General features: G+C 39.2%; 1 protein-coding gene across 2 annotated transcripts in view; it reads right to left on the bottom strand.

Annotated features, from left to right (window-relative positions):
- Window positions 1-23,021, bottom strand: part of FAT3 (FAT atypical cadherin 3) — a 327,081-nt gene that overhangs the window by 68,491 nt on the left and 235,569 nt on the right. For both annotated transcript variants that reach the window (XM_041487251.1, XM_041487250.1), the window contains 4 exons: window positions 22,289-22,428; window positions 12,580-12,855; window positions 10,822-11,032; window positions 3,095-7,168 (listed from right to left, as the gene is read on the bottom strand). In XM_041487251.1, coding sequence (XP_041343185.1) covers window positions 3,095-7,168; window positions 10,822-11,032; window positions 12,580-12,855; window positions 22,289-22,428 — 4,701 coding nt within the window. The remainder of the gene's footprint in view (window positions 1-3,094; window positions 7,169-10,821; window positions 11,033-12,579; window positions 12,856-22,288; window positions 22,429-23,021) is intronic.

Consider the following 23,021-nt stretch of genomic DNA (forward strand, 5'->3'; position numbering starts at 1 on the left):
ATTACACAAAATCAATACGTTTATCCTCCACTCCCAGTTTAAGATGTTGCATGTTTACTCAGCTTCTGAAATGATAAATCCAATCCTCCTAGCTTTACTACCATAACATTGTAGAAAGTGTTCATCTGGCAACACAAGGCCTTCCCAAACACTGAAATATCAATTTCTCCAGAATTCCAGAATCTCAAATATATGATAAAAACTAACAAAAGCCACACCTTTGCTCACACTGGGCAATCAACCCAGCAAATGAACTACCATGTACAATACCACTTCTTTCTTCCAAAACACACTGTCCATCTTCCTCATATTCAGCTGAACCAAGCTAAAAGACTGTTGTCCTCCCTGGCTTTATGTGCCAGAGGAAGCTTAATTAACATCACCGAAGAACACAAAACACTTTACTGTACCAATGTCTAGACAGCTGACATTTTTCTGGTGGCTTTTCATGGTTTGCCACTCTTAAATCTCAGTAATATCTGGCTGAGTGTAGACTGGCTAGATATCAGAAGAACCCTGGTTTTAGGCAAACTGGCCCAAATGATATAGGCAATGACCTCAAATAAGCCTTCAAAAGAAAACTACTTTGCTTCCTAAGTGCATTTGTGTCGTCTGCACTTCCTATTGATTTTCTGTTAAGATTTATGTGTAGTGCTTTTGCTTTGTGAACATCTCCAGCTGCTACTGAACGACAAATAACCAAGAGTAAGTGCAAAATTTTTCCCCCACCATCAAATGCAAATGAAGGTGGACTTGACAAAGGCAACTACTTGCCAGTAATCATGAAAAACAATCATAAACTGAAGGAATCCAAGCAGAATACTTATTTATCCACACAAATGTATCTACCCCTTTTCAAGACTGACCAGAAGACTGCAATAGGCACTTGTACTTTGCAAAAGGGCACGAAAGACTCTTCAGTGATCACATCTGCCCCAGATTATTTATTTATCTTCTAAATAATGATTTCTTCTGTCTATCTTCTATGTGCTACTTTTCTCCAGATGCATTTTCACAAAGCTGTTTTTGGTGGATACACATGACATAGTTTGTCTTCTTCTTCCTTTTTGTTAATGTATAATTTTTACTCAGAGTTTACTGTATTCACAGAAGTTTCTATCAATCAAAATGCCTTCAGAAAGTCACAGCTTTTGAATAATCATCTAGCTAAGCTGATTCCATGAAATACACAAGTGCACTTCCTGAGATCAACTTGAGGTAAAGTGTGAATAGACTATTTTGTGAGTGAAACTATATTTTATCATGTTTTGACATTTTAATCAAAAGAACCTAATTTTTCCTTGTGCATTTCCCAAGCTCAAATGATATAATCAAAGGAAGTGGAATTTCTGAGTCCATTCTGTGCTTTAGTAATTGTACACTAAGAAAGTTTTGGGCTTTGACATCTAATGTTTTCAGAAGTTAACAGAACAGCAAAATATCTGTCATGTTTTGAACTGTGGCAGAAACTAAGGTACAGAATGATCTATAATTTATGAGTCATATCTGACAGTTGTTATTCAAAAGTCCAGTTTTTGCTAAATTAACAGCACTGGTATGTGAAATAAAAACATCACCTAACTGAAGGCATAATGCATTATAAGAGATGACTGCCAGACTTCACAATAAAGCCAATGATCCCAGCGCACTAACATATCTTTGTTACAAACCCAAGGGTTTTCATTTCCCATTGTACTTTCTACACTGGGATCCCCAAACTCTCTCAAATATCCCAAAATCTCTAGTATGAGGCACTACTGATTTATTTTTACATATGTGGGAACTGGGCCACCAGCAGCTAATGCACCTTGCCCGGTGCCTCTAAATCCTGACATTTACACACAGGACTACTTTTGCCCCTACTTCTAATATCCTACAGCTCATTACACTATTAACACATAGTCTTTGCAAATCTTTAAAGTGAATACAAAATTTCAAGTTACAATTAATCAACGAATTTCTGGTTGCTTTGAAAATGATGCCACTTGTGATGTGCAGCACAGGCAGTCTGTGACTAACTGGGGTGTCACACCTCTCTCTACACACCATCTCACAGCCATTTTCATTTTGATAGACAAACAGGTAGGAGCTTTACCCTCCAGAGCAAAATACACTAACTATTTTCCCATTAGTTAAGTAATTTTTGCCCACAGCCTCCTTCCTACATGCAGTCTTATATGTTGAATCCCATCCAGCGTGAAAAATGTGGGTTTTTCCAATAATTTGGTTATTACTAGGTAGTTAATAATAGCTCTTGAATTGCTAAGGTTGGGGGAAGTGAGAAAGTTGTTCCCTAACAAAAGCTATTGGACAATGCAAGATGGAAGGAGAAAAATAACTGTAGCACCCATCACTCATAACATACTCACACAAAAGCTAGGCTGAATCTAGGAGAGAAAAATGATAATAAATACACAATAGGAAAGAGCAATGTTACCATGCTTTGAAAAATGTATTAGCAATGTAATCAAAATTTCCTTATGCTGTATATAACAATGCATGGCAGCTAACCAGTGCTTCCAAGTATATTACTATTTTCCTGGCAAGAAATCTGCGCTGATAATAAATGGCATCCCTCATTCCATAATGTAAAATTCATTTGTGCCCCCCTCCCGCCCCACCAATTCCAAATAGTGGTATTTCAAAATGGCTCTGGCATCCACTTTCCTATCTCAAAAAAAAAAATGTTATTTCAAAAGAAATTTAAATGCTTGGAAGTAAAAGGATTTTCTCTATATAAAGAAAATTTTCCTTTTCCCTTGTTTGAAACATTAATTCATGATGGTTTTCAAGCTGACATATCAATTATGATGGGTTGATGGCTACACTACATTGCACTGCAGCAAATCAGGAAGCATTCATCTTGGAAAATTGAGAGAGCAACACAGACACACAGACACACACACACATTCCTCTCCCTCTTTTCATCTTTGCTGCAAATTCTGTCCAAAAAAAAAAAAAAAAAGGAATGTAATTGAATCATTCACAGTGATAATTTAGCTGAAACCCTGCTAAACATTCACCTAGAACTGGACACATGCACAGTTCTTCAGTAAGCTGGTTATGGGAAGAAAGCATGCAAGCTGTTTCTCACCTGTAATATGGTAGCTAACCTGCCGATTGACATCAGACGTGTCTTCATCCCAGGTGCTAAGAACAGCCACAACTTCCCCTGGAGGGTCACTCTCCTTCACCGACCCTCTGTACACCTCGTGCTCAAAGACAGGCGCATTATCGTTTATATCTGTCACAGTAACTGAGACCAAGGTGGTTGAGGACAAGGACAAAGCTTCCCCCAGATCTGAGGCCACCACTGCAAAGGTGAAAGCAGAATCCTTTTCATGGTCCAGATCCTTCAGTGTACTGATCCAGCCACTGTTGCTATCAATGGTGAAAGCTTCTGTGATCTTCTGCAGCTCCGATTCCACCGCAAGCGTGTACGTGACCTGCCCATTCGCACTCGAGTCTGCATCAACCGCCTTGACTTGCATAAGTTTTGTTCCTATAGGCATCCCTTCCATTATTACAGCATCATAGCTAGCCGCTTCAAACACAGGCTTGTTGTCATTTACATCCAACACCTTCACCTCCACATCCACAGTCAGCACAATGTCTACTTTGTCTAACTGAATTGTGGCTGCAACTTTGAAGTGAAAGGCGGGATTTATTTCGTGGTCAAGTCTCTTATCCAATTTTATGAGCCCTGTGTCCTTCTCTATGATGAAAACCCCTTCTTTGTTGTTTTCAGATAGCTCACCATTAACTGTGCTATACAAAGCACCCTGATTGGGCAAAACATGCAGAATGTCAATAGTACTGCCTATGAGGGTGTCTTCCGCCACGGTGAAAGAATACTGGGGTTGAGAAAAAGAAGGCAAAATGGTTTCTGGTGGTAAAACATGGATGTAGACAGGAATGAGGGAATGCTTTACAGGAATGCCACCATCAACTGCTTTGACAAAGAATGACAGAACAGTGTTTTTCAGTTGGTTAAAGCTACCCTTGGTGACCATCCATCCATTATCTGGATCAATTTCAAGCAGATCAGCTACTGAAACAGAGGCTTCACTATACAGAGAATAGGTAATTCTGGAATTGGCTCCATCATCTCGATCTACTGCTTGCACTTGGGTCACCAAGTAACCTTTCCCAACATCTGCTTTGACGCTTGCTCTGTATTCGACTGTCATAAATTTGGGAGCATTGTCATTCTCATCCACTACTATCACTCTCACAGTGCAAAACGTAGTTCTGCCACCTCCGTCAAGGGCTCTCAAGAATATATCGATATCACTTTCCAGCGGGTTCTCACGGTCTAACCTCTCAGTTGTCAGAATCTGCCCATTTGCATCAATTAAAAATCGGTCCTTGGCGAAGTCATTTATTATGGAGTAGCTGATCTGGCCATATACACCCGAATCCCCATCTGTTGCCTTCACATGGATAACCTTGATTCCAGGAGCAGCGTTTTCTCTAACCTCTGCAACATAAATGCTCTGTGAAAACACAGGGCTGTAGAGGTTGGCCCCAAGGATCTGAATGTGCACCTGAGCCGTGCTGGTGAACAGCCCGTCTGACACAGAGACATTCAGGCTGTACATGGGCTCCATCCTCTGCTTGCGATGGTTGGAAAGGGTGATAACACCGCTCTTGCTGTCCATAATGAAACTGGTCCGATCATTTCCTGATAGGATGCTGTACTCCAGTCTGTCAAAATCAGAGCTGTCAGCATCAGAAGCTTGGACGCAAGTCACAAAATGACCCCGAGGCGCCAGTTCGCTCACATATGATTCATATATTAATTGGTTAAAAACTGGAGGGTTGTCATTCATATCTGTTATTGAGATACTAACGAGAACCTCGCTGCTCAGAGGTGGGAACCCATTATCAGTTGCTCTGACTTTCAAGCTGCACTGCTGTATGACTTCATGATCCAGCATTCGGGCTGTCAAAATTAGGCCACTGCTGCTGTCTATATGGAAATAGTCAGTGCTGTTAAAGGTGTCCTGGACTATCTGATACTGTACAATCTTGTTATTGTCAGAGTCAGCATCAGTAGCAACAACCTGCAGCACAGGAGTGCCAATCAAAGAAGCTTCAGACAGAGTAGCATTATAAGCTGTCTGATCAAAAACCGGAGGATTATCATTAACATCATTAACAATCAAGTCCACAGTTACCTCAGCACGAGCACCAGTGAGAGCATCGCTGGCTCGCACCATCAGCTTGAAAAGAGAATTTATTTCATAGTCCAGTGGGCTGATGACACTCAGAACTCCAGTATCAAAGTCGATATTAAACTGGTTGTAGGGATCTCCATCAACAATGATATAAATGATACCCTGGCCTTCTGGGCTGGTTGCATTTATGCTTAAAATTGGCATGTGCATTTCTACATCTTCATTCACAGAAGCTGTATAGAAGGGCTTGTCAAACACAGGCATTGCTTTGTTAACAATAGTAATGGGGAGCTCTACTGATGCAGACAATGATGGGTTACCACCATCTTTGGCAAGAATGACAACCAAATACTCTATATTAGACAAATCAGAATTGAAGGCTTCTTTTAAAGTGACGCTGCCAGACACTCTATCAATTTCAAAATGTCCGTAGTCTTCCTTCAGCAGGTATGACACCTCGCCATTGTCACCCTTGTCTTTATCAATAGCTGTCACTCGATATATCAAGGTACCAGGTTCAGCATCGACCTGCACAGCAGCGTAGTATGGAAGCCCTACAAACACCGGGGAATTGTCATTTATGTCCTCAATGTAAACTCTCACCACGACTCGAGCAACACGGAGGTGATCTAGCTCACGGCTTGCTTCCACCACCAACTCATACAGCTCCTGTTCCTCTCGGTCAAAGGGGATACCAGTGGTCTGAATGACTCCTGAGGTGGATTTGATTTTAAATTTGTTTCCTGGGTTTAATATGGTGTATTTCAAAGGCTCATTGAGGCGGTTGCCAACAGCATTCACCACAGCGATCTTTGTGATATTGGTGCTGTTTTCTGATATAGAAGTGGAATAAAAATTTTGCGTGAAATGGAGTCCACTATCCATAGCTTCTTTTACCATTACTGTCACCATAGCAGTGCTATAAAATTTCCCATCAGATACTCTTACTATTAGCATATAATGGTCTTTAGAGAGACTATTGTTTTTAATGGTGAGTACCCCTGTGCTTGAGTCAATTAAAAAATGCTCCATATTGCCTTCAATTATACTAAATGTTAGTTCTGGAGGGATCTCTGAATCTGGGTCTGAAGCTTTGACTTTGAGAACCTCAACACCAATATATGTCGGCAGGAGCAAGACTGTCTCAAACACGGCCTGGCTGAAGACTGGTGGGTTGTCATTGACATCAGTTACCTCAATAGTCACTTCAACTGGGCTCTCCGCTGTAAGCTGGGGATTCCCACTGTCTCTAACATGAACATGGAAGTGGAAGTGGGCTATCGTTTCATGATCTAAATTTGCAATTGTTCTGATTGCACCTGTGCTGGAATCTACCGTGAAATACTTTTTTGCAGTTGATTCCACAATCTGGTAGACAAGCAAAGCGTTCTGGTTGCTGTCAGCATCGGTGGCACGTATCACGAGGGGACTGTTGTTTGCACTCCTGACCACGCTGTTCACAGGAGCAGCTTCGCTTATGCTGCCCGAGTACTGAGAGAAGAGAAAAACTGGTGGGTTGTCATTTTCATCAACAATTTGAATGTTTACAGTGGCATTTGATGCCATGCCTGCCATATTTGTTGCCTGTACGATGAGCTGATAGGAGGAAGCACGTTCATAATCAAGGGCCTTTTGACTAGTGATCACACCAGAATACGGGTTTATGGTGAAGACACCATCAACATTGCCATCTTTAACCTCATAAACTAATGTGGACTGACTGATTGCAGAGAGAGAAATGACAGAAGTACCAATATCCACATTTTCATTGACCTCTGCTTGGTATTCTTTTAGAGTGAACTTAGGGTGGGAGTTATCTGCCATCGTCACAGATATCCGCACAATTGCTGTTGCAGACAGCGCTGGAGAACCTTGATCAGTCACTTTGACTGACAAAACAAACTGTCCCATTGTGGTTAAGTCTGGCTCCTTGAGTAACGTAATGATGCCTAAAACTGGTTCAATCTTGAATGTGTTTCCTGTATTTCCTAAAACAAAGATATTGAATGAGATTAGAAATGAAATATGACTCACTTTATGATAACTTAAACCAAGAGCAATAAGCTGCATTTTTAAAGGCTGCTACTTAAATAAAAAAAAAACAAAAAAAACCCCAATGTAACAGTATTCTGAAGGCCCTTCCAGCCCTTCTTTCTGCTAATTAGAGAGCTCAGTAGATGAGGTATTCAAAGCATCAGAAACTCAGGTGCTGCTACCTCTGTATCTTGATGCTCAGTACCAGCAACAGAGCAAGAACTGCATGCACATTACTCCTACTGAAATAAGGAAAAGCATCCCTAAATTACAGAAATTAGTCAAATACATGTACACCTAAGGCAAAGAAATGAGATCAGAGGCTAACAAGCCAATTACATGACTAATGGATAACAACTCAGGCTCCTAATTGAATGGGATATTAAGAAACCATACAGGAGATTACAGTAGTTCAAGACTCAAATAACTGAATATAAAAAGGTTAAAGTGGCATTTAGAAAAAATGAAACAGAGCAAATAGCATAGGAAAGAGATTCAAGTGTCTTGTGGCACAAAGTTTTATCATATGATCTCTGAGGAGGATGAATCCAGATGAACGAGATTTAGCAGAAAATGTCATGAAATACCTGTTACAACATGAAACCATGGATATCACTGACTGCATAAAGGTGAAAACAGTAAATTTGGATCAGAGAACTTTTTGGGGGCCTTTATTTCTTTCTGGCTTTTTTTGCCAATCCCTTCTTCAGCAAGACAGATTCAAAACTTTCTGTATGTATTCCTACCCTGTAATTAGAGATCACCTTTAATTGGCAATCCTTATTTTGCTCTTTTACTGAGTTTCTGCTTGAAGCAAGGATGCTGCATATACACATGGCAAATATAAGCATACAGACTCTTTTCTTGATTTTGATTCTAAATAGAAACAGCATATACTGAGTTGCAGCAATTTCAATCACTATACCATGTTCCCTCTATTGTAATTCACATCTTCAAATCTAGAGCTGCTTCCAATCTATGGTCAAGCATCCACTCAAGGTTGGGAGAGAATTATATCTCAGGTGATATACAAGAGGGGTTTTTTGAAGTGTGATTGTTACAGGTGCTGTGCACAGAGCAATAAATGTGTAAGTTGTAGCTGGAATGCCTAAATACATGGAATCCTAAAGGAAGTGAGGTAATATGAACTATTTTTAAGATATATTCACTATCTCTTGTACATTCTGGAGGTTACTTAAGCTACATACTAGTCTATGTATTTCAATACTGGTAGTGGATTTCTATTTATATCCTTCCTTTCAGATCACTAAAGTTTACTCTACTAGCTAAACCAAAAATTGTGCTATTCACCCAGGAGGTGAGATTCTTCCAGAGCTACAAATCCTCATAAAAATAATGGCATCTGTCACATTTACAGACACTACAAAAGCTGCTGCTGTTATTTTGTCAGTGCTTGCTAATACAAATAATTTTGAGCCACTGACTGTCTCCTGCAAGGCAAGAGCTGGTTCTTCTCCTTTAGGAATTTCTTATGAAATTACACAAAAACTACTTTCATTACCAATTGCTCTCTTCAGAGCAATGTAAGATGTGGCGAGTAATCCCCCTGAATCAAAGGGCTGTGTACAATCTGAATTCTGCAGTTAAAATCAATATCCTCAACTGCACATTTTATGGATCACAGAAACTACAGCAGCAGAATACTGAATTTTGATGCACCTGAGATTGGGACATCTATGGATAATGAAACTGGAGGAGTGTGAGGCTTACAGTAAATGGAAGTTTGAGGTCTGAAAATGCAGAGAGAGATCATGATGAAACAGAAACAGGCTCTAATGAAAAAGAGAGTCTCTAGAAATTATCTAATAGATAAAACATCTTTTTTTAATCATAATATTTCCCTGCCTGCATCAGGTAGGATTCTATTACCAGCATAATTGGAATTATACTCCTTAGATGTCAGGATGCTCCTGACATTGTGACACCTCCAGATGACTGAGAACCCATAATAGTAATAAGGTGTCAAGAAAAAGCTGGGAATAGTCTTGAAAAACATTGCCCCAGGAACTTGATCTAGTCTGCTCAGGATTTGTTCCATAAGGACAGTGTTTTCCTGTCTGGGCACCTGTAAGATTGCCCCTAATTTAAATTGCAGGCCACTGGAGAACACTGAGAAATAACTGGCAGGAACAAACACAGTGCATAAAGGAAATATTTGCTTTGGAGTGCTAACATCTTCCTCATTCTAAGTTCAATACTTTCAGCCGCAAAAGACTTCACCTTCTGGTTTGCTGAAGGTAATCTCCTTCCACAGAGCATACAAGATAATGACAGAAAAATTGTTCCTTGGTCTCTAAACTTCAGGTTGTATCATCTTAATTTAAGGTATGAGCTTGAATTATATAAAGCTAAATCAGTATAAGATGGTGTAGATATTTTGTGTCATTAGTTGTCGTTTACCCTGTTCCTAATTGACATGAGCTATCCTAGCTGGTAACAAGTCTTTAAAATGATACAGGGATAAATAATGATCCAGGAGGATCAGAGCCTAATGCTGGTAAAGGCCTGTGATCTGCCTAATCGGGTATGATCTGAAGTACCTGTGAATTCTTTTTATGGAAATATAAGTTTCAAGTTTTGCTAGTATTACAGTGGAAAGATTAATATTATTAATAAAACCCCCTAAGTAGAAATGAAACATTACAAAATGCAAAGGTTACAAATTTCCAATTCTTTCTGTCTTTTTCCAGGCATCCCCCTCTTATACATCTGTCAATCATTTCTCTCAAAGATAATTCTTAACTTCAGATTCATGTGACCCAGAGAAACTTACATCACTTGCATGTGCGTCAGAGATAATGCAAATGTTTTACTACTGTGCTGTTGCACCAGTAGAAGAATGCTTTTACTGGTACAGATTATGTGCTGAACGTAAATATACAGTGTTTAACTGCAAAAGCAATTTTCATCTGGTATCATTATTCCCTCTCTTAGTTTCAAAGAGACCTCGTGCCATTAAAATGCTACGGCAGAAGTTTTAGCATAGCCCCGTTGTTAGTCTCTGTGCTCCTCTAGTCTGAATACTGGGAAAGATATCAGGACATACCAACTGTTGTGGCACTGGTTTGTGGAGGATCCACTGTACACTAGTCTGAAACCAGAGCCTTGAAAACAAGTCACTGGCTGCAGTTTTGAATAACTATCTTCTGTGATGGCTTTGACCCAATGACTTAGAGGTAACAGGCTCTGTAGCCATCTGGTGAAAATGAACCAGTCACAGAATAACAGAATGGCTGGACTAGAAAGGAACCACTGGAGAGCATCTGGTCCAGCCATCCTGCTAAAGCAGGTTCACCTACAGCAGGTTGCACAGGATCCTGTGGAGTTCTGAACATCTCCAGAGAAGGAGTCCCCATAACTTCTCTTGGGCAACCTGTTCCAGAACGAGTTTGTTCTGATAGGTTTTGGGTATAGTAGCTTCAAAATAAAATTTTTAAAAAACCCAACAGAACAACAACAATGCCCATCTGTACAACAGAAAGTAGACCAAAGAAGCTGAATTGAGTGTCAAGACAGATGACCCATCACATCACTGTTCTGTGTCTGGCATGATCCATGATACTTCATTTTTGGCCTCGGTCCTAACCTGCTTCAATAGTATAGATAAGCTCTGCATTTTCTCCTTTGTCTTTGTCCAGTGCTGTGACCTGCAACACTGCTGATCCAACTGCTGCTGATTCAAACACTGAGGCTTCATACAATGGGCTGGTGAAGTAGGGACTGTGGTCATTGGAGTCTTCTACATTTATGATGACTCTGGCCAGGTTTCTTCTGTAAGGGAATTCTTGATCTCGGACCTATAGAACAAGTGTATAACACACAATTTGACTGCCATCTAGTAAAACTTCACAAATATTGCTCATCTGAGTGTGAATACTACTTTCAGTTCTATTTAATTCAAGTAGTAAAAAAACCCATTTGTCCCAAAGAACAGTCTAAAATACATTCACACACGGGATGACAGATATGAAAATCAAAGAAACAGGAAAGAGCTTAGCAACTTTTTTTTTCACTTGTGAAAAAATGCATTGCAACTAACCATCATGATGTGAATTTTTGAAGTGGCAACCACAGGAGATCTTAAATTTGGGCTGAGGTTTGCAAGAATTTCCTTTTTTATTAATACTTGCTGAATGGTCACGCCTTGAACTTGCCATTGCCTTCTTTACAGCATATAGGCATCTCAGTCTAATGCTTGCAGCTGCCAATGGGCTACTTCATGATTATTTATGTAGATGACCATAGCAACAGTAAACAGAGCAGGAATCACTTTATGAAGTGCTGGTAACTGTCAACAGAGGTGTGAGTTACCACACCAGTCTCAACCCCATCCAAAATACCTCAGCACTGCTTCACTGATAATCCTGCCACCACCATCTCCGGAAAATTTTGGTTCTTCTTAAACAGAGGAAAAGACCTATAGTATCAGGTGGAGATCAAAACCAAGCACCAGGGAATTACCTCTCTTGGCCATGTGCTTCTGTGATTCAGTTTATAGCTATTTCTTAGTCTGCTTGCCAAAGTATATGCAACATTTTACTCTGTGAGTGGACACCACACTCAGCTGCTCCTTACTGCATCTCACAGCAGCTTTTTGCTTCCTAGGGTGCTCTGCCAAAGCTGCCCCTGTACCTAACACATCATGAGTAGTTCCTTAGGAGGCCTCTGCTGCAGAAGTCTTAAGTAGTTGAAGAAAATAGTGGACTCCAATTTTTAAACTAACACCGTTTGGGTTTTTTTTTTGTTTGTTTGTTCTTTTAAAAATTATGTCCGTGATATACAATCTCCACTTGAAAACAGACAGGTTTATGTTCTGCAGTCTAGACACACCAAGCAAAAATTGGTAATTAACTTTTTTCTGCATACCCAAAGATTTGGAAATGTAGATAAAGGAAAGCTGTTTTGTATATCAACAGTTTATGTACTGAAATAAGTCCATAAAAGTAAGCTATAAATGAGGCTTGTATTCAGAAAGGCTGTAGTGTTCTCCATGGCAAGAAAGCAGTTATCTCCCTGTGAATAAATTCTCAAATAACTTTCAGCCTCACTTCAGAAAGTATGAAAATTACCTTGAGGGAGAGGACCAGATGCCAAGAGATTAAATAATCACCTGCTTGCTCTCCCTTGAGATAGAGATCATATCACATTCCATACAATGGATTCACAATAAGGTTTCCCAAAAAGCTGAAATAAAAACTGTGAAATAAATACACAGCAGGACAGGCAAGTTTAAATTAGTGGCTACTTATTGCACAGAGTCCTTCACTCAAGAGAAGCCTACTCCATGCATGTGCCTGAAGCAGCCACGACTGCGGCCAGACCCAAGTGAGTACTGCATTCTCACCATGACATTAAGGATGTGCTTATCTTGAGCTTCGTGGTCTAATCTCTCAGCTGTGTAGAGAACCCCGGTGTTGGGATCAATTCTGAACTTCCTCATGCTGACTGTATCGATGCTGCTGTGAATAGTGTAGCTCAGCTTATGCTTTTCGTCTCTGTCTATAGCTTCAATTTGCAGAATTTCAGTATCAGGGAGGATGTCCTCTGAGATGGTGACATCGTAACTTGGCTGAGAGAATTCTGGGCCATTATCATTGTTATCCAACACTTTGATAAGAACCTACAGTTAACAAAAAAAAAAGACATTTGAAGTTATTGAAGTCCAGTCAGACTACTGAATAAGCACCTAGAGAAATGCAATTTACTTTGAATGGCTGAAGATGTTATGCTGCTGCATGCTGGGACTGAGAAATATTATTTAATACTAAATTCTTATTTTTCAGATCAAAAGAAATAGAAAGGATTTGACTTTGGAAGTAAAATGTTCCTAACTGTAAAACCTACTCAGAGTCTGATGAGGAAGCCCATAGATTGGAAAGTATTTCTACAATGGTCATAAGGAAAGATTTTGTCCTTCCTTGTAACTGCCTTGGTTACAAGGGACTTCTAGAACTATTATGTAATTTCCTTTCCCCTTCACCACTAATAAAGCTATAAAAGAATCCTTTTCATGTGGCTTAAATCTGCTTTTTATACAATCAAGATTCAGCTGAATCCTGACTTTTCTGCCCAGTATATTGCATTGGGGCTTACTGGCAACATCAAATTGTGCCAGCAGCGGAGACTTCAAGTTGCTGTGACACCTCAGATTGCTCTTACACCACTTGAGGTGGGCACAGGAATCACAACCTCACTACCACACAAGCACACCCCACACAGATCAATACGTACCACGAAGGACAGCTGATCTCAGGGCACTGATGACACAGGAGGATTATTTTTTTTGTTACATACTTGCTCTTCCTTTGCCAGTGATGGCTATCTTTATTGCCAACTAATTCACCTTCCTTTCCAACACCTATTTGTCACCTTTTTGTTGTGGTTTATGAGTGGTAGAACACTAAAAATGTGAATGAATGCTGTGTTCTTTGCCTCAAATCTGTCTTTAAAACTTCTGCATTAATCCTTAAGGAAACTTGGAGAGGGTGAGAGCAGGCCAGGGTGCTGCTCTTGATGCCTATTACACCCATTTCAATATATCACAAGCTGACTCTGATAAATAATAAGAACCACTATTTTCCAAGCTTTGCCTTTCAAAGTTATGTTATGCATGTGTGGCTGTGATGACATTTTGTGGGTCTTGCATTGGAGAAGTCATTCTCTGGGAAAAACATGCTTTCCAGACTTTGTATGCCATAGATTGCTGTGGGTAGTGTGGCAGCAAAACCCCTGACAAACTGTAATACTGAAAGCTGAAATCTGAAGAGCTGACTCTTTTTCAGTGCTAGAAACAAAAAGTATTTTTTCCAGAATATGCCTGTGAGAGCACACAGTCTAATTTAACAGTAAGTAAAACTGAACAATCTTTTTATTCAAAGGCTTTGAAATAAGAAATAGTCCAATTAATGACTTGGGAAAGGCCACACACAGGACCCTTTGGTCAAACTAGGAGACCTGACCCATCACTCATGATATTTTCTTTGTTGCTTTGTTACTTGGCTCTCTTTTAAGCAAGTATTTTATTGTTTTGCTTAATCTAGCCCCGTTGACCCATACTTTCTTAACAGAAGAAAAATACAGCTACACTTTTACTGCAATATTGCACAAACAGATGTTGGCCTCAGAGAGAAATGAAACTTTAGATTTCCATGATATGTGGGAGGGTTTGCAGAATACATTACCAGAAGGAACATGAGCAGTTGTAAGAAGCAGTTGTAATGAACTAGCCTGGGAACTGTTCAAAAGACAGCTGAAATAAAATGCTCTGTAAGTTAAGTGTCATAAGACTTGCATTCCACACAATTTCATTTTCAGCAGATTATGGCATGCCAGAGTGAAGCAGGGTGAAGCCTATATTAAGTTATGCTTCAGCCTTGGACAGATAGCAATAAAATTGGGGGGAAATACACATTGCTAGGCCTATAATAATGATGAAGAGTTACTTAGCTTTTTATACTTTTATTGTTGCTGTAATACATCAAACATGTTTCAGATCTGACTGGGGAAAAAAACCCACTCAAATCTATGTCTTAAAAATTTGTGGAGATACAAGTTGTAACATATGAAAGAAAGCCTGAGGAGAAGATTAAAAGTCTTGAACTCTAATCTAATGGGGCACAGAGCCAGTGCTGAACCACTTTTTTAGTATAAGGAATAGACAGAGAAGCAATAGGAGCTGGGGATAATCAGTATTTGATACTTATAGAAATTTTCTTGAGCAGTTTTGATATTCTCAGTCCTTGACAGGTACCACTATAACACGACTGATAATTAACACATATAATTTATGTTACTTTTCATTCATGACCAAAAACTTTGTCATGTATCATTTTAGACAGTTCAACAGAGAAGTAAAAACTTTTCAAATAACTTGAAAACACCAAGAGTGCTTGACTCTGCTGATGCTAGTGCAGCATAGGCTAACATGAACAAGGAAACTTCCATGTGAGGGACCAGCTCATATCTGTGAATTTATTTTTAAAATTGGTATGTGCAAGCTGAAGCTGTTCTGGAAGGTGAAAAGAAAAAAAAAGTACAGAAACACACCAATGCATCTTAAAAGTATTGCTACAGAAGTGACATGCTATTTTGTTTGCATGGTATATAATCATCCCAGAGCAGTGATTCACTTCCTATAATATCTAATGCATTTTGGGATCACTGGCAAACTGAGAAAGCAGAAGAGGGCATAAGGGTTACCCATCCCAAGGCTTCCACTATGACTGTCCAAGCCTTGATTCTTGCCTTTACTAGACTGCACAAACTGAACAGGGTGGGAGTGGATCAGCAGCAGAGACCAAGGGTAATTCATGGGACTGTGGAAATTACAGCACGGATTCACAGAGAAGCATTTCTTCCCACTGAGAAAGGTGTAAGCTATTGCCCTCACACATATACAGACATAATCATGCTTGGGGAGTGCAAGGCATGGAGCGAAAAAACATAAAAAAAATTGAGGCCCTCATTCACTGTCATCAAACTTACAGGGAGCTATGCACTTAAAACTGCTTTGATCACTGCCAAAAAAACCCTTGTTTTTCCTTCTTTTTCTTTTCTCTCTTTCACTTCACATCTACTGTAAGACTGATCAAGTGCCTGTTTAAGTGGCAGGCATCTTCCTCCCTAGAGATGCCAGTATTTTAATGATTTGTCAAGTGATCCACATTGAAATACACATTATTTATTACATACTTTGCACTTCAACTGCACTTCCATCTGGAGATGGAAGGCGATGGGTTAGAAATGCTAATGAATAAAGAAGTCATTATTGAGTCACAATTTCTTCTATTTAAGCAGTTAAGAGTATTTCTATTTTTTCTCAGCTGTCCCTCAAAATCCCCGAGAGTCAAATGTAATTTTAACATTTCTCTCCTTTAATAGAGGGGGGTGTATTTTCCTTGCAACAAAAGAAAGTTAAGTTATATATGGGAATACTGATTATACAGAGCTCTGTTAAACCTATAAATGGAACTTTTTAATGTTCTTAAAAATTGAGCTATCTTGGGAGTTACTTTAAACAAAACCAGGTAAAAGAAAATGGAGTTTTAGTCCCATTTAGAATAGATATTAGTCCCTTAGTTCTTCCAACATTTCTGAGGAACAAATTTCCTATATTTTGCCCAGGAAAACTGCCTTGCAACAAGGTTACCAAAATCCCAGGTGAAGTGCAGTAGTAAAACTGGGGAAGTTGTTTTATTTTTGAGCCACACCCCTTTTATTAGGTTATCTTAAAATGCCATTCTTCCTATGCAGATTTGCTGCTCTAGCAGGATAACTTCTGATGAGATGTTACTTAAAAAGAAAGGAAGGAAAATGTCACACTGACACGAACACCAGGCTCACGGAAAACCTGATCCTACAAACCTACATGAAGCTGAGTAAACTGAGTGCCACCAGATTGTTAATATGAGGAAAGTTTCTCAAATTTATTTCATGGCTGCCAACCTCAGGCATAAAATCTTGGTACTATTGGCAAATTTCCCATTGACTTCAAAAGGGTCAGCAAAAGGGTCCTTCAAGTCTTATGCTTTAGTCAGCTGGTAGCATATCTTTCACCTCAAATCAAGTGTTACACTACTGAAGTGACTGAAAGACTCCCAATGTCTGCGTAATTTAATATTTTCTACATATTTACTCCCAAATGGAAGATATGGCAAGAATAAGCTGTGTGGCATAAATATCCTTCATTACTGCGTAGGTGCCTGGGGTGTTAAGCTGTGACAATAGCCATTGTGCAGAATCAAAGCCAGGCTTTAAAAGTTTCCCAACACATCTCCAAAAGGTGACGAATGGAAATGTTTACTATTTTTTGGCTGCTAAGTAGGGATTCCTCTTTGCTGAGGACTGTTCAAGATTACTGACTGAACTACTTTTCATTGACAAACATTAGCTGCAAGTCTTTTTTTCCATGCTCATAAAGCCAACATGCAGCAAACCAGTCTCTGCCTGGTTCTTCTTGAAAGCCCAGATCTTTTCCAGTGCATTGTGGGCTTCAAAAAGGCAGGCTTGCCTCCTTCTGTGTCCATTGTGTGGAGCCTAATTTATAGTCTGAACAAGCGCTTCACTATAAAAGATTTGCTTCTCCCCGCTCACTTCCTATTTCCCACAGTTAAAACAAGTTTCAAATAAAGGAATCACGGCCCTCCAAGATTACAAATTAGGCAAAGTAACACTCAGAGCATTAGCAAAGACTTTGTACTCAAAATGGTAAGTGAAAGGCCTAGAGAAATACAATCAAATCAAAGCAGGACAAAATCTAATGCAGGAAGTGTCTCCAAAGCTGTTTTTAATGTTGCCCATAACAAATACCTTTGGTTTAGGCACAGACATATTTGAGTGAAAACTGGGTAAATGCCAGCAGCTGCTTTACAGACATTTGAAGCTGGAAGAATCTGCTTGGCTAATTGCTTGGTCTGGGCACTGTGTTGTAGTACAACCTATTAAGTGCCTGAATTATTTAAACTCAGGTTACACTTCTGCACAGGTTTTGAAACCTATTTTAATTTAATACTGCTTTCAACAGTTACACCACATAGCTTTATTTTCTACTTCCTGACAGGTTTTTCTTTCCTCCAAACTCCGACTTTAACATAAAAATTCAGTTTCCCTATCAACATCAGTGGCTAGTTATTTATACTTTACTGTGTTCTTTGTGTTATGTTAAAATTGAAAGAAAAATCTTTGTTTCACAGGCAAGGCAGTGCTGAGATTACTGGATGAACAAACAAAAAAAGAAATCAAGGATTGGTTACAGTTTGGAGGAAATGTTCAACAGAGCAAAAGCGAAAAATTGAATTGAATCCCCATGTCTCTTTTTCTGCCCTAGAAGAATCCACAGCCCAGAACTGCTTCTGGCAGGCTCTAATGTCTTATCTACGTTTTGGCCACAGTTCTCTAAGAAGGTTTTTCACCATTCATTTAAGAGAACCACCCTCACTCAGGGTGACTGATCAGCTCTCCTTAAGAAAATGTTGTAAAGGAAAGGTGATCTCTGAAAGGTGAGACAGAAACTCAGAGTTAAAACTCAATCCTCAGTACAAGAAGAAATTAAATTCTAAAACCTTCTGCAAGGAGAGACAGAACGGGGCAATGGGCAGTAACTTCTGTCTGTTCTTCCAGTCTGGCCAGTTTCAGCAGAGGATATTGTAAGTGAATATCTCTGGATTTGCAAAAACTTTTCCGAGGGAAGTGCACGTTACCCTCTGAGTGCCCCACTCTACTGGGAAATAGTCAGGTGGTTTTGCAATAAGTGACACTGAGGTGCCTTTTGCCTTCTAGCTTGGAAGCAACATCCCTCATGCTCTAACACATCTGACCTATAGCAGTTACAATGATGAGAAAGAAGAAGAAGGCAGGAAAATATGGAGTAAAATCATCTTTTTCTCATAGCAACATCAATCCAGATGCTGTTCTTACAAAAATATAATTATCTGCTAGGATAACATTCTCAATTAAAGTGAAACATCATAATAACTTAAATGATAGTTCAAAGATTCCCCCCCATACTCTGCTTCTGTGGGTCTTTTATCAAAGCTCAAGAGTATGCACTACAAATAAGTAAATAAATGTGATTCTAATCCTCTGTTGTGCCTCCATGTAAAAGATCTGAGTTGTTCAGTAAACAAAAGGGATTTCAGATAAACCTAACTCATGACCAGGAGAATTTCTAATGTTTCAGAGTCAAAACTGTGGCAGGAGTAGGCATTTAGAGACCATTGAAATGATTCCTTGTGGGGAGAGACCTCTCTCTGCTCAAGCAAGGGCACGAGACCTTTTGCAGGCCAAAGGGAGGTGATGGCCATGGCAGGGAGCAGAGTCACAGAGCCACTGTCCCAGCTCCCTCCAGCTGGGAGGGATACATGGATGGGATACAGAAGCCCCAATCCCTCTGCAAGGCCAATAGCTCGCCTGGCAGCTGCAGGAGTTGTGTTTCGTGGGAATTCAGAGCAAATGTATGCCTTCAGCTTTTAATAAATGACTGTGTGGCCTCAAGCAATGATGGATAAAAGAAAGGGAAAAAGCAAAAGCTTTCCCTGGCTAAGTCAGGAGATTTAGCCATTCTAGAAGTTAATCACCGTGACCGAAGCTTTATACCCACACTTCAAATATATAAGTGAAACAAGTCAAAATTTCTTCATATTTTTCCTTCTCCTTTCCTTCCCATCCCAACTGCTGGATGGTTCAGGCTTGGATAGATGGGCAGCATGGTGACTGGCATCGGCTCAACAAGTCCTGGATCTTTGGTTCTCACTTTGGAGACTGTATTTCTTTTGGAAACCTTGATCATGCCCAAAACAAGTAGGCTTTTGGTTACACAGAAAGTTTGTAACTTTTTTTTTTTTGTTAGTACTCCTTATGTTCCTTTTGCCTCTTTTCACAACACTGAAGCATTATTACAACAGATGTAACTTTTAAATCAAAATGATTTCCTTCCTTTCATGGTACAGTAATGAACCATGTGCACAGTAATGCATGAAGGAAGTGAACAGTTCATCGGAGTTTAAGGCATGCAGGAACATTGCTGAAGAAATTTCACCAAGTCCATGCCAGGGATCACGTTATCCAAACAAAAATCTTCGGCATTTTTATGCTGTATTTTACCACCTCCAACTGTATAATAGACAAAAGGCCAAGAAGAGATAAAGGAAAACAGCTGGGGTGGAAAAAAAGCAAGAGTGTTCCATTGCACATGGTGATCATCAGCTGTTTCATAATAAACCATCATACTTTGAGGGGGCCTTTAAATTATTTTATTGTTATTCAAAATTGCTTTCCACCTGCTTTGTCTTCTACTGTAACTTCCTGCAGCTACAGTTAAAAATGCAGGTGGTACTGTGTACAGAGAACAAACTATTTAAAATGTTGTTTTGTCAAAACTCAGAATAAGGCCACTGAGAGCTATAAGTAAATGATCTATTCTTTGACATTTTGAAATTAAACCAATTAGTTTTATATTTTTTTATTATTTTTCTAAAAGAAAATTAAGATGAGGAAGGTAACCAAAGGCTCCAAAGTACAGCCAAAAATAAAGCAGGAAAGTTTTGCAAAATGGAGTGATAAATATGAAGGCCATAATTCTGGCAGTTTTCAGAAAACAATCACTTTTGAAATCTCGGTAGTGAAGACCAAAAGAAACACACGCTTGGATGCCCTGGCCACCACTAAATAATTAAACAGTATCCACATAGAGAGAAGGTGGGGGAGTGAAGGCTCTGTGCACACCAGTGATTATTAATACTATACTCTTGCAATTTGAAACTATCTTACATTCCTAAATGGGTCACATCACTGTTAAAAAGAATGCTCAGGCTTCTTTTAGAATGCAACAGCTTTACTGAAATATGTTTTTACCATATGTTTTAATTAAAAATGTAGGGGTTTCATCCAACTAGGTTTTGAGGACTGTTATATAGGTCAATTTATTAAATCAAAAGCAGCAGAAACAATAAACGCAATATCCATGAAAAGAGAAATTACTTTAATCCAGCATGTTTGAAATTCCCTAAGCTTTTTAATATTTTTTTTGGCTGAAATGTTTGCAAGAAAGAAAAAAGGTGACATTAGGCATTCAACACCATCTAAAATATGGACTAAGAGTGTAGCCAAGATTAAAAAACACAGCATAACAAAAAAACTACTCAAGAGTTGAAGAAAATGCCTTATGGAAAGGGAACATAAAGAGGTCAGTCATTCTCCTTTGCTTGTCTACCGGAAGACTGGGAGGTGATTTGAGTATTGTAAGTGCCTTCCTGGGGAGAAAATAGTGGTTTTTAAAGAGTTCCTTAATTGAACAGAGAAAGGCATAACGGGGAACATGGGCCAGATATAATCAGGCTTAAAGTAGGGGATGTTTTTAGCAGAGATGCAATTAATTCTGAAACTGACAGGGAAAACACTGGATTTCCTACCACCTAACTTACTATCAACTGATGTTTTCTTACCAAGGGTGGATTACTGGGAGAAAACATCAGACATTTTGGGACTGGGTTATAAACAGGATATATAAACATGAATTCAGATTGAGAAAGCACTCAATGATTTAACAATTTCTTATGAAAGCTGGTGTTGTGGCTCACTGAATACAGATTCACATCCAAAGCATTTGAGCAAAAAGGCAAGGTACAACAGAAGCATCTGCATGTGCATGCATATATGTAAACAAAAAAAAATGTTCAGCCTTTCCTTCTGAATTATAAAGAAGGAAATAACATCACAAACCTATTTTTTCATTTAGACTTGGGGAGTAAGTCAGATGTAGAATTTCAGGCTGTAAGTAATAAACAGCCCTACCTCACATCAAAGAATTTTGCTGTTTGAAGTCTTCCTGGTGCCTCCTGGACCTCACAGTCCCTGCCCTTGTGCCATGACCCAATTCCAGACTGGTTCCCACTGAACAGATACCTAGGCTCTGCCTCAGGGTGTCTCCTACAAAGACGTGTCAGAGCCAGCATTGCCCCACCCCACCAATTTTATCTGATCCAGCTTTAAAGGCATGGAGCCTGATAAGCAAGCCTGGTTTTAAAAGGTTCAGCGGGGCTGCTTCGCAGAAGACAGTGTAATCACAGGCAGTGACACTAAAGGAGGGATTCTTTGAATTTTAAGTTTTGCCTCTGAACAAGTTCTTTTCTGAACAATTGATCTTGTGTCCCACATTTGTATCTTTGGAGGACGAGAGGTATAAACTCCATTTAACACAATCAATAGCAATATTCCCCAACACTATGGAAGCGCTATTGTATTTTGGACCATTATGGGGAGAGGCAATTGTCAAAATCTAGGCTTTGCTGCCTGTGATAGGGACAACCTCAGCTGGAGGAAGGCAAATTACTTTCATGTGAGCAGGAAGAGAACAAAAGGAGAAATAATGCTTTGAAACATTCAACAGCCGATTCTTTACAGCCAGATGGAAAGGCTCTGAAAAACATCCCCTCCATTAGTTATTGGTGGTCTCAAAGGATGAGGTTTCGCTTGAATGGAAAAATTAATAACTTTTATAGCATATACATTCCAGCAACAAATTAATAACTTGCCAAGAAAGGAATGTGATATTCTACCTGAGTTGTGGCAATGTTTGTTCCATCGGTGACCTCCACAGTCATATTATACATTGACCTCTGCTCTGCATCCAAGGGCTTTGCAATGACAATCGTGCCCACTCCCTTATACGCGTCGAAAGAACTATCGTAATTCCCTCCTAATTGTTGCACAAAAACACAATCACATTAGCCATTTCTTGAAAACTTCCATTGCAAGTATTCTTAAAAGTGGGCATATCTGTTTAGTGTCATCCATCTTAATGGCCTCTCTTAGCATACACAGTAAGTCTAGTGATACTTCTTTGTTCATAAGTCATTTATATTTCAAAGCACAGTTTGTATATTGAAAAGCAGATATCATTAAAATACATTGCCAAAAAGAAAGAATAAAAATCTTGCAGTACATTTAAGTAAACTATAGCTGAAACTACAAAAAGAATCAAATGGCTATAAGCCCCTAAGATGTGTGCCCTCATGGTTTGAATAATGAACAAGAATATTTATCTTTTTGTATAAAAGTCATTTCAAGAGGGTTTTATTCTACTTATTTCATTTTCAGGAAATTCTCACTGATACTTCTGCATGCAAATACCATCATCTGAGTTTTTAAAAATTACAATTATAATCAATTTAAAAAATGCAAATAAAGATTTGTTATGTTAATACCAAGGACACTGATAATTACTGGCAGCAAAGGTCAGACCCTGCCAGTGTTTTAAGAATTATTCAAATAGACCTGGCAGGACACACA

Source organism: Pyrgilauda ruficollis, unplaced genomic scaffold (genome assembly GCF_017590135.1).
Source record: "Pyrgilauda ruficollis isolate IOZ18807 unplaced genomic scaffold, ASM1759013v1 scaffold8, whole genome shotgun sequence".
Lineage (NCBI taxonomy): Eukaryota > Metazoa > Chordata > Aves > Passeriformes > Passeridae > Pyrgilauda > Pyrgilauda ruficollis.